We start from the raw sequence: 13,108 nt of genomic DNA, 5'->3' as shown, positions 1-13,108 counted from the left end.
TGTGCCTGTAAGCCTAGCACTTTGGGAGGAGGAGACAGGAAGGTTGTGGGGCTTGCTGGCTGCCAGTCTAATTCCAAGCTCAGTGAAGATCTTGGCTCAAAGGAGCAAAGTAGAGAGCAGTAAATCAGGACATCCAAAGTCCACTTCCTGACACATACATTCACATGGACACACACATTTGTTCAGGCATGTAGATATACCATATTCATATACACTCACACACATGTGTGCATGTGCACACACACACACGTATGAAAGATGCACTGTTAATTGGCTTAGCTTGTCTATTGTACCCATTCTTACTAATAAATTGTTATCCTGTACCACGATCACCTCCACGGCTTTGCCTCACCTGGAAATGAGGTTACAAACTCTGTTCCCATGTTACCAGGCCCTACACGCTTCGTGGGAAATAATCCATAGCTGCCAGAATATGTCAAATAACTGAAACAAATTGTAAATCTGATGAGCTTTGCCAACTTTAATGGCAGTATTTACATGCCTGGTTTGCCTGTTGTTTTAAGTCCCGATGCATTTTCTCAAGAAAAAGCAAAGCTGTCTGACTCTGTGAGCCTTACTCAAGTTACAGTGAACACAAAAAGAGAAGATAATTGTCAATCCAAACTCCAAAGAGTAATTCTGAAATTCTTAAAGGCTATGCATTCTCCCAAGGCTACCCTAAGGGTATATGGTGAAGTACGGTAACTGAAAACAATATATTAAATTCTTGCCTGGCTTTGTGTTTTATTCTGGGGGTGATCTCAGGACTGTGTGTATGCTAAGCACACTTTCTACCACTAAGCTACACCTCTAGCCCCAAAGAACAATGCTTTCAATTAAACAGACACAGCATGACTTATGTAAGTCACGATCAGTGTTGTGTTTTAATGAGATGAGGGTAAGAGAAAAAAAATGGATGCAATCTCATGAGATCACTGAAGTGGTTAGTTTAGATGGTCTCGCATGGTCTCAGTAGTGCGTTAATATGCATACATAGGGTAGAGGCTGATATTTTGGGTGTTAAGGACAGTGATAAACCAACGAAATAAGGCAAACGTGTCTTTGACTAAAGCTGTTTTCAAACTCATGTCCCTGTCTTTGGCAGGAAAATTCCCGCATTGCAGTTCTTGAATCGGGGAGTTTAAGGATCCATAATGTGCAAAAGGAAGATGCAGGACAGTACCGATGTGTGGCAAAAAACAGCCTGGGCACAGCTTACTCCAAACTGGTGAAGCTAGAAGTTGAGGGTAAGAGGCAGCATTCCTCCATCACGGGCAGCTGGGGAGGCCGTGCTTTAGGCTGAGAAAGCTGGGATGTAGGAAGCTGTGGTTCCTAACTCTGAGGGCAAGGCTATGAAAACAGGGAAGTCAGAAGATAAATCCCTACATAAAAGATTAGATTCTATCCATTGCCACCACTGCTGATGAGTTTGACCATTGCAGCCAACAGAATTCATAATACTGATAAAACAATATGGCACCATCTTAGTGTGTCTTTTTGGCTTGGGCAAACCTCTTATTTATAAATTTTGAGACAGTAATTTTATGTTTTAATGCACTTGGATTGATTTCTAGAGAATAGGAAGATGGAAAAAGTATTTTTCAAATAATTGCTTTACCAAAAAACGAGGAAAATAAGAGAATGAATCAAACACATAAAACATGATCCTAATTCTGTGAATCATGTAGCGATTAGTGCTTTGAACATAGTAATTGTTTGTGAATGTGTTTCTTTTCACTAGTCAATTCAACAAATTGTTGGAAAAAAATCTTTACTGAGAAATCAGAATCCAAACAGATTTTAGTAATCTATTCCCTATTCATCTGGCTCTTTACCTAAAATTTTATCACATTTGGTTTAAAAATAGGAACTAGGATCCAGATGGGAGGGGAGGTGGGGAGAAACTGTAATCAAGAAGTATTATATGAGGAAAAAAAAAACCTATCTCAACAAATGGGGCAGGGAGGGGAGCTTCAGCAGGCTTGGACTATGTGAGCGCCTCAGGGGTGGAGTCCTTTCTAACGCTTCCTGTTCTGAGCCACGGAGTCAAGAGCTCTGACTTCTTTCCTCTGTAAAATCAGGTTTAAGGAACTAATAAGCAACTGATTATATCCAGCAGTCTGGCCTTGAATGTGCTTCACAGACGATGGCTATAGATTTCTCTGCTTTTATTTTCCTTCTCTGACTGATGAAATGTGGAACTAGACACACAAGCAGAAACAATGATTAAATCAACAAAGACTTTTATGGATCCCAGATTTTTGAGCCACCTCATTCTGCTTCGGTCAAAATCTATCTTTTCCCGCAATTTCCTTTCTGACTCCGGTTTTTATTGGAGTTATTTTTATTTCCTGAGTTGCCCCATGTCCTCTCTCTCACAGCTTTAATGACCTCCTTTTCCATATCTGTCTCCAGCTGAGGCAGCATTTTTATGGTGTCATTACACCAACTGCTCATAAAATTTCCATTAGGAAATGGCAACTTATATATATATATATGCATATATAATGTATAATATATCTTAGGTAGGAGGATGTTTTACATATATATATATCTTAGCATAGTTCTCAATATAGTTAGCATAAATAAATTCCTTCTAAATTATTCAATTCTATTTAAAGATTAGAGAACAATTGATATTTTCCAGTAAAACCTAATTAACATACAACTGTGTTCAGAAGCCTACTCAGACACACCGAATTCCTGCCTAGACCCACGGTTGCTCTGAACGCTCTCTAGAATGGTGTAGCATGAACACTGTCCACAGCAATAGTCCCCTGTCAACCTATCAAACTCGAGCTTCCCATCTTCCCAGCTGCGGAAACAGTTGCTTCAAATTGGCTCAGAGGAAGTTATTATCAATATTGATTCACTGGAGCTGCGTTACACAGCTCTTTCCTGGCTCTTAGTTGTGAGTCAGTGGGATGGGATGCCACTTCCATCTTCCTAACGCTGGGAAGATCATGCTTGTTTGTCTTGATTCTTAACATACGCTTGAGGTTTCATAAAGATTCGTCATGGCTGAGAGCTCATGCTAACACTTGAAGCTTCTCTAATAGTTGGTAAGAAAATCATTTCAGCTCCTATGTCTGATTGGCTTCCTCTCCTTCTGACAAACATACCCCCAAAATGTGGCCTGCTTTTCCTATCACATAATAAGCCCAGCATAAATGATATCTCTCATATTTTTGTTGCCATTAAGACACAAAAAGCACAGCAAATATGTTTTGGCTTGGGAAGATCCTAAAAGTTGAAGTTGATTTCCTTTCGCACAAAGAGCTGGGCATGCGCATAAGTTACAGTTCAGACAGAACCTGCTCAAGGAAGAGTCAGTTCAACCTGCAACTCACAATGCATGGAAAAGTGATAGCACAATGAAGGCGTAAGTCACAAACAATGCCACACCAATTTGGGATTATGATTAATAGGGTGATATTTATTTAAAGGGGAAAAACTTACAGATCACTGTCCCAGGCAACAGCCCTCTATGCGACCAGGAGTCTAGTCGCCGGCGGAGCAGGAAGTGAAGAGAGAGAGGAGAGGGAAGTGGCCGCTTTTTTAAAGGGAGAGAGACCACGCCCCAAGGGGCTGGTATCTCAGCGGTGATAGGCTGGAGGAGTGGGAGCACCTCCCGCAACAGCACAATGATTGGGAGATGCCTCAAAATACCTGCAAATGCTTGCTGGTCCTGAAGAGGTGAGGGCCAAAGGCAAGGCTGGGCCATGTTTGGTTGGAGCTAAAAAATGTATGTTTCCACCACTTAGTAACTTCATATTAGTTATGGGATTGCTCTTTTGAAGCAGAACGCCATACTGCTATTTGAGGCTGTTTTATGTTAACTATGGATGGACATATAACTAGTAGCCTCTAGCAAGAAAAACTACGCCAGGCATGTCACCACACTGGGTTCAGTGCACTGAGTACATCTTAGCTGCCATCGAAAATATGAGAGAAATACCCTTTCTAGTGGGATGTAAAACTCTTTTTCTAAATTGCCATCTTTGGGCTTCCGGGTCTAAAGTGACAGAACAAAGAGAGTCTACTTCTATTAGTTACCCTACCGATGCTAGGACGAAACACCATGACCAAAGCAGTTCATAAAAGAAAGCATTTAATTTGGCTACAGTTTGAGCAGGTTCGAGTCCATGATGGTGAAGCAGAGGCATGACAGCAGGAAGAGCAGAGAGTTCCCATGTGATTCACAAGCAGAAGGTAGAGGAGGCACACTGGGAACAAAATCTCAAAACCTAACCCTCGGTGACACGTCTCCTCCAACAAGGCCGTTCCTCTGAATTCTTCTCAAACAGTTCTAATGGCTAGGGACCACACATCCAAATGACAGTCTCACTGAAGCCACCATATTGACCTTCTGTCAAAAGATACCACATGTGACATGTAGAATTCCTGATGAAACTCAAGCTGGTCCAGGATATATGTCTTTCAAAAGGGCTAGGATGGCTAGAATGTTAAAATGTACTATTGCTCTCAATGTTTCTCATGGGGGTCCTCGTGTGCCTGTCACTCAGAGCACTTGTCAAAACAGGATGGTCCTATACTGTGCCGTTCTAGGATCTCAAGGAACAGTGAGGGTGGCTAGTTTACAGCAGATGGCAGGATCTAAGAAACTGAGGCACACCGAATGCTGTCTCCTCTATTAAGAGACAAGACGGTTCTCTATGATATTGTCTAGAGCAGCATCAGGGTGGAAGTGAAAGAAGAATCTAGAATCCTGTAAATGCAGAAAGAGAAAAAAATGGAGAGGGGGCACAAGCTTTTTAATGAGCCTGGCATAAGGAGGTGAGGAGTCAAAACAGGGAGCAGTGAGAAAGAGTGACCGTGTTAAAATAGAATAAGAAGGGAAACTTGACCACACAGAGGAGGGGACACTGTCAAAGGAACGTGGTACTGTGGCACACACAGGGACTGCATCCAGGGTGCAGGTGGAACTACAAACTTTATACGACCACATGTCCTGTTTCTCCCGGGACAGCTCTGGGTCACACCTGTTGTTCTGGAATAATTATTAATAGAATCCCGCTTTTCCTTTCTGAAGTGTCTGAGCTTCCATGATATTTTATACAGCTGCTCTCCTTGGGAAAGAACATTTTCTTCCTTGGAGGAAGAAGGGAAATGGGGTCATTTTCCCACATGAATCTGTTAATAAGCCAGGCATATTGAATTTAAGAAGGCTGTTCTCCTGGTCTCCATTTCCTTTAGGGAGTAGGTTGTAGGTTACCCTCCGTAAGGCAGGCATGGGGTGGGGGCAGGGGCAAGGAGAGTGGAAAGATTTTTAAAATAGCTGCGGGATGGGAATGATGACTCAGAAGGAAACAGGGGGTTGTGGAGCGACTTTAAGGTTTTAGCCGAGGACAGGATCATGAACACGGAAGGAGGGGCGTCTTCTGCGTGGCCGAATCAAGCCTCACCCCAATGACGTGAAGTTTGATCTACTCCACAGATACACATTCAGGAAAAGTATGTTTACATTATGTTTGAAGGCAAGGCATGAGTATTGGAATCTTGGCGGAAAGGAGAATAGGGCAAAATAAAATATTCCCTGAGAGAGTGAAATCCTGAGTCCCAGAATCTTTATGCATGAAATTCATGTAGCTTAATATCCAAACACCGAAACGATGAGGGTTGAAACCCTGGCTTAAGTTTTATAGCTCCAGATATGATAACATGGAAGTCTTCCTACTACAAAGGTTAGACATTCAGGATTTGCTACACACTCACAAGGATAAAATGTAAATATCCAGACACAATAAATTATTAGAAATCGAGCAACTTGGTGTGTAAGCTCCAGAGCAGCTTCCCCATTGTTCTGAAGCAATGGGTGAGGTACCCATCTCCATCTCCCAGCCTTAAGATCCACTGAAATGAGGAGACCAGGTTTCAGGTCCCGTGAAAAGTAGAAGCAAACACTAAGACCCTTGCTTAAGACTGAGAAGCATAGTGATGCTAAGAGGGGCCAGGAAAATTCATGGGTGTGCACAAGCACACAAATTTGCATGTCTTTATCTGAATTATAACTATAAGGGAGTAAAAAAAAGTCTTCTTAGAAACAAATATTAAACACTCAGAATACAGAGGTATGATATTAAATTGTTACAGCAATGCAGTCTGGGGATCTCTGGAGAAAGAAATTAACATAAAGAGTAAGTGTGAAAAGTTTAACAAGAAAAATATGGAAAAATGGAAATATTGAAAATAGAAATATTGAAAATGAAAGTGCCTTACTCCGGGGACCCAATATTTTGATGGATGAAAACACAGTAATGGTGCATTCACAGCATGAATTGTAACTGTGTAAGAAGAGACTCACCTGAGTGCGAGTCGGCACAATAAAAAGAGAATCAGTCAGCAAAACAACAGTAAGGGACATAAATAAATATGCTCAAAGCAGTCAAAGACACAAAAGGAGGAATAGAAAAAAAATGTATGTTTCCAAAATTCCAACCTGAGAGGACTTCTGACTCCTCATTCCCGCAGAGAAGCTGTAGACAGTCAAACTTCATGGCTGTTGGAGACAGGGAGACAACTTTCTTTTGGAGAGTGATCATCCTCCATGGGTGACCCCACACTCATGCAAATAAGGGCATCAGTGACTGGACCCCTGGTTAAATAAGAGCATAAGTTAGTAAGAAGAGGATGTGAAGTTAGGAGTGGTGATGGATATGAGCAGGTTGTGTTCTATGCATGTCTGAAACTTTCAAAGGATAAATTAAACATTATTTTAGGAAGATGAAAGGCAATTTTGAGTAGGGCAGTGGTGGCATACGCCTTTAATCCTAGCACTCCGGGAGACAGAGGCAGGTGGTTCTCTGAGTTTGAGGCCAGCCTGGTCTACGGGGTGAGTTCCAGGACAGCCAGAGCTACACAGGGAAACCCTGTCTTGAAAAACCAAAAAGGGGGGGGAGAAGAAGAAAGAAAGAAAAAAGGGAATTTTGAGAAAATGATTTTAATAAATGAGAAACTATAATGGATGAGATCGAAATCCGATGGAAGAGTAATGACAGTAGACACAAAGAGGTCAGTTACTCATTTAAGAGACCACTTAGAATTTAGACGCCAGTGCAACTAGATTTAAAAAAGATGGAAAAGATGAAATGGGTTTAGAGATAATGAAAACTATGATAGTAGAAAAATTTTTAAAAAGCACTCTTCAAGAACATGATTGAGAATGTATCAGAAGTAACAGAAGACTTAAACCCTGAATTAGGCCATAAACATTAAGTCCTTATCAGTCAGCAGGGTTAGCTTTATCTAGAAATATCATAAAAAAACAACAAAGACTAGTTGTTGCCCACATGTTGACGAAAAGACAGTTTGAGTGTAAAGAATAACACACTGAGCAATCACTTTCAATTTAGCTGATAATTTGGGATAGCTGTGTGGTGGGGAAAAAAATCAACTGTTAAGATGTATACAGATTTGTCTTCCTAATTTAAATTCGGACAACTTATCTAAATAAAAGTTTATAAAAGTATGAGATGCTGCAAAGCTGCATATAATTAAAAATAATTATAATACATATCAATAAAAAGGACACTATAATAAAATTCTATCCAGCCATTTAAAAAGACTGAATAAATTTTGTTGTTGTTGTTGGAGACAGAGTTTCTCTGTGTACCTTTGGAGCCTGCCCTGAAACTTGCTCTATAGTCCAGGCTGGCCTTGAACTCAGGGAGATCTGCCTGTCTCTGCCTCCTGATGATGCTGGGATTAAAGGTGTGCACCACCACCGACCAGTGTGAAATAGGCTTTTATGTCTAAGAATATCTGTCATATATATTCTGAGTTTCATTTTCCCCATCTCTAAAATATAGATAAAACTATCACTGACATCTTAAATTGTCATGAGCAATGGTTGATACAGGTTAATACATAGTGAACAACACACAATTATTTGCAGGCTATGTTATTTTTCTTCTTTAATAAGTACTTGCCCTGGAATTACCATATTCTTGAAAATATCAATTAATTACATATATAAGCCAAACATCATACATCTCATGTTACAAGATACACGCTAGAGTAAAAGTGTATTAGAGCTAACAGCCTGTGTGTCCCTGTATAGAACTATGTGAGAAGCTACTTGGATTAATCAATTCATATAGCTCTATGCTATTTGAACCTTTGTAAAGAGATTTTAATATGCATGTTCATGCTTTGAAGAAAGAGTATATTCCAGATATTGTGCTACTCTGCTAAGATAACATGAACCTTTCCATTCATAGATGTGATGTGTTGTTTTTGCAGACGTGTTCCATGCTTTTCTAGAACAAGCTCAAGGATGGGGAAAGTTTAGTCAAAAGCCGTCCTAGCCTAGAGGCTGACTAGGGATTCATAGCACTTGCTTTCTGTGGAAGAATATTAAGGGTGAGAACCTGGGGGAGCAGAATAAGAAGCATGCCTGGGGAAGGAAATCAATCCATGAAGACATTTGTATGACATCTACAGAGGGAGTGAGCAGAACTTTCTAGATAGAGTAGCTCTAGGGGTCATAGAACAGGTACCTGCCTGGATTCTCTGTGCATTGGCTCCTTTTCTTAGCGACAGGCAGAACCCTGAAAATTTTGTTAGTATTCTCCAGTGGTCTAGAGGCTCCAGCGTGAGCACTCGGTTTGGGCTCTGATCCTTAGGAGAGCTTTCCAGCTCCATTTGCTACTAACTTATGGCAAGAAGGAAAATACCAAACAAATGTAAGTTCCCATAAAAAAAAAAGTGCAGGGCTCTTCTAGGTGAGACCTAAGGAGGCACAGTGGTTAGATCTTGTCAGGGAGTTTCTGTTGTTTTCCGAATTCCTTGGCCATCTAAACTTGAGAAAAAGGATGTTAGTCTCATGACTGTGGCCATCCTCCTATGGAAAATTGACTGTTGTTTCTGGGGCCTCTGGGACAATGGATTTAGTTATTATTTTTTTTTTTTTTTTGGTTTTTCGAGACAGGGTTTCTCTGTGGTTTTGGAGCCTGTCCTGGAACTAGCTCTTGTAGACCAGGCTGGTCTCGAACTCACAGAGATCCGCCTGCCTCTGCCTCCCGAGTGCTGGGATTAAAGGCGTGTGCCACCATCGCCCGGCTGGACAATGGATTTAGGAAGGCAGGATAAAACCAGGAAAATCTACTTGACCTAGTCCATCAACCCCAAGATGCTCATTTTTATTTGACCGTCTCTTGGTCACATTGTAGAATCATTGGTTTCTTACAATCAGGGATGGTTGTTTTTATTCCTTTGCTATTGGAATTGATCCTACAGATGCTAAAGGAAAACATACCTGGACTGTGGTTTTCGGCCTTTAGCTACGGTCATTCCTTAACTATCTTTAAATATGTGAACTAATATGCAGCTATCAGACAGAGATAAGCTAAACATCCTAGCTTATAAAGCTGTCTTCTTTCAGACTAAAATTATCCTTCTCCTTGTCAACACTTATTTTAACTAATAAATACGGGTGCTTCCCGTAGAAGCAAGAATCCCGCTTCCCCCAGTAGAATGATGCCATATATAAAGTTCTACTCCTCAAAAAACTGTTACCCATACATTGTTTTTCTTAGTTTGAAATCAGAGATAATGACTTTCCAGTGCTGTAGAGTAGGAACATTTTTCTCAAGGGCAAGTCTTGCCCATCTAATAGGCTCTTCATTTTACTTAGATATGATTCACACCCTAAGAGTGAGCTAAAGTGTTTCCTTGTATACCTGAAAGTTTCCCCCGAGCACCTCTACAGCCAGGGGTAGGGGACAGATACTTGGTGGCCCAGAAAGATGACAGGGGGAAGTACTGATGTGAATGGCAGGGCTGGCTTTCAAAACCATATGGTCACTGGGGAAAACTCGCGGTGCAAGACTGAATTTCTTCTCCCATTCTTTTCTTTTTTTTTTTAAAGATACCTTTTTTTAAAATGAGAGAGAGAGAGAGAGACAGAGAGAGAGAGAGAGTGTGTACATGTGCCTATGTATATGTGTATACACCCCAGGCTTGCAGGTAACAATAGAGTTGAGAAGAGGGTGTCAGATCCCCTAGAGTTGGAGTTACAATCAATTGAGAGCTACTTGTCCTGGGTGCTAGGAACTGAACGCTGGTCCTCTGCAAGAGTAGCAAGTACTCTTCACCCCTGAGTCATCTCTTCTGCCCCTTTGCCCCTGTTCTTAACCAGTGACACAAACCTCTTTAAAAATAAATTTAATCAATAGTAATTAATCCTACAGAACTGAACCATTTTTAGTATGATGATGGATTTTTTTGTCTTGTTTTTTATGTTCATATGGGTCTTTGCTATAAGCCTTTTCATAATTGGGAACAAATACTACAATGCAAGTTTTTTTATTTTATTTTTCTTGTTTTGTTTTTGTTTTCCTTTCCTTGTGCTCTTGACCTAACCATGAATTGCAGGATTTACTTATCTGGCACTGAGTATAGATCTTATTACATCATGTAGATATCACATCCATATGAGTCCTGTTTAATGAAGAAATACTAAATGAGTGGCGAGGTCTCAAGACCCAAATTAAAATAGATGGATGCTGTAATGTACCAGGATCCCTGGTGACTGCGTTATCAGTTACGACTTGGCTCGCTTCTGGCATTTTAAGCCATGGAGAAATAAAGATTGGACTGAAAGGAAGCTGGGGCTGCCTGAGAACTCCTGGAGATCTCGTGGTGTGAAATGACTGGATAGTTATACAAAAGAGGCAAATGAAAGCCAGAAGGGGGCTGGAAGTGGGCAAGAATGTGTACTGAATCCTTCTGTGTAGAGGGCTGCTGTATGCTTTTCTAATGTTTAGCATCTCCTGTTTCCATGAGGCTTTGAAAAGCAGCATCTTATCTCAACATGAATAGGAATGTTGGCAGCAGGGAGGGAAAGCGAGCAGTGTGGAAATTTTAAGTGGCTCCAGGACATGAGTGTCTGTTGCTAGTCTAGACACCCAAGGGCCATCAACAGTTTTCTTGCAGTCTGGAAGGCTTTGCTTGCAGCTGGCTGAGTCTATTTAGAAACTTGCCTTCTCGAGAGTTCTTGCAAACAATAAAGTAGATCCTCCTAAACTAAATAAAAAAAGATGTCTGCTTGTCTGTCTACCTACCTACCTACCTACCTACCTACCTACCTACCTACCTACCTATCATCCACCCACCCACCCATCCATTTACCATCCATCCATCCATCCATCCACCCACCCATCCACCCACCCATCCACCCATCCACCCATCATCTATCTATGTCATCAATCTACTTATCTACCAACACTACAATCATTTGACCACCTATCATGTTTCTGAAGTTGATTTTAATAAATAAATAAAATAATAAATAAATAAGTATAATAGCACTGTTTTCACAGTCTTAGACTTCAACCCGCCTCCTCTGTTGGAGATCAGATTATATTGTTGCATCTACGAGAGTGGAAGCGATTGTGTAATGTTTATACCACATTTGACCTGCTTTTTCCTTTGTTTATGCTACAGCTCTTAATATGACAAATGCCACAGAGAGAGGTATTTAACCCCATGTGTGCTGTGTCTCAGTGGTTGCAGTTTTAATAGATGTGCAGTGGTCCTGTTCCCGACATCAGCTCTTCTTGCTTGGTGCCACTAACAGGCTTGCTTTTGCTTTCACGAGTATATTCTGCATTTTAAAATCAAACAAAAGAAAAAGCGATCAGCCTATGATATGCCTAGCGGTATCTTTGGCCAAACTAAATCTGCATGATTTGATAGGTGCATGCTTCAAGAAGAGTCTGCCCTTCTGATCTGGACATATGTGTGGCGTCCTAGAGTTCTGTAAGACTTTAGGTGAAGAATGCTATAATTGTCCTGTAGATGTGTCACTAAAGACTCCAAGAAATAGAAGGCACATTAATAATTATGATACTGAAAAAATAACCATGTAAGTCAGAGGGATGGTTAGACCCTTTGAATCTAATCTGAAGAAAATAGGCTTGAAAACAAGCAAATGGTTTGTGCAATGCTTTTTATTTATTAATTATTTACAATGAAAATTAATTTTAAACAGAAATTAATGGTCTTTCTTTGGAGGAAGTTTTATTGAGAGCTGTCATTTTGATACACAGGACGTGAAAATTCCTAGGCTGTGTATGTGTATTTCTGTGTATTAAAATGATAGCCCTTTATTTTATGTACCAACTTCCTCTCTGAGGCAGAAACAGTGCAATCCATCAGTGGTGACAGAGATTTTTATCTAAAATGGAGACCATCTTTATTAAGTTTGAATCTGTTAAAATTGTAATCTTTACAACTGGAATGGCAGCCTTACAAAATAAGTTCAAATAAATAAGTTAATTTGTAGAGAGTGAAACTTGGCCCCAAGGTTTGCAATAGAATAAGGAGGTCCTGTTTTTCTAGAACATCTCCCACTACCCATTTGTGACTCCTTCTTCTTGTATATAGAAGAAGTGTAGATTAGTCCTCTGGTGGGATCACATACTAATTGGTTGGACCTGGGTGTTAATCCTGGTTCTACTTATTAGTTACAAAAGTTTGAATGACTTATCTGGCCTTTGAAAGTCTATTTCTTCGTGTGTAGAAAAGGGAGGGAGATCCCGAGAGCAGAGTTCTTCAGAGGAACAGAGCACAGAGCGCTGCAGCTTCTTCATAAATTCTAGTGGTGCTCAGAATTTTTGTCTGCTGTGAGCATTGTTATAAGACTGGATGACTTCTATCCAGAGAAAGCTTCTGGCTCCGTTTCTCATGTTTCATAAACAGAATGTCAACACTCCTGACTGCTCATCTGGGCTCCAAAGGACATAAATCCATCCTCAATCAGCATTGCACCTGCATGCCTGCTGCCTGTTATTATAGCCTTGCTTTGGCTCCACTCTGACGAGTGGTGTTGGAAAGCTCATTGAAGGAGGTGTCTGAAATAGGAATGGGTCTTTAATAGCACAGCAGAAAGGAGCTATGTGGGGACAACCTTTTTGGAAAAAGAAATATATATAAAATACCAATTCAGAAACAATTTGTGTTTCCCAAACTTGTATCATTTTTCGTTCCCTATAAAAACAGATATTTGTCCCCAAAGTCTTGGTGGGAATATTGATTTTTTTTTATCACTTACTTGTATCAACAGCTTACCCACAAGTAGTAATAC

At 40.5% G+C, this 13,108-nt stretch overlaps 1 protein-coding gene across 4 annotated transcripts in view; it reads left to right on the top strand.

Moving 5' to 3' along the window:
• The window catches only part of Musk (muscle associated receptor tyrosine kinase), a 76,143-nt gene that overhangs the window by 11,414 nt on the left and 51,621 nt on the right, over positions 1-13,108 (top strand). For all 4 annotated transcript variants that reach the window (XM_075967144.1, XM_075967142.1, XM_075967141.1 and 1 more), the window contains exon 5: positions 1,106-1,247. In XM_075967144.1, the coding sequence (XP_075823259.1) occupies positions 1,106-1,247 (142 nt within the window). The remainder of the gene's footprint in view (positions 1-1,105; positions 1,248-13,108) is intronic.

The sequence above is a fragment of the Microtus pennsylvanicus genome, chromosome 3 (assembly GCF_037038515.1).
Source record: "Microtus pennsylvanicus isolate mMicPen1 chromosome 3, mMicPen1.hap1, whole genome shotgun sequence".
NCBI lineage: Eukaryota > Metazoa > Chordata > Mammalia > Rodentia > Cricetidae > Microtus > Microtus pennsylvanicus.
This window is presented reverse-complemented; position numbering and strand designations above follow the sequence as displayed.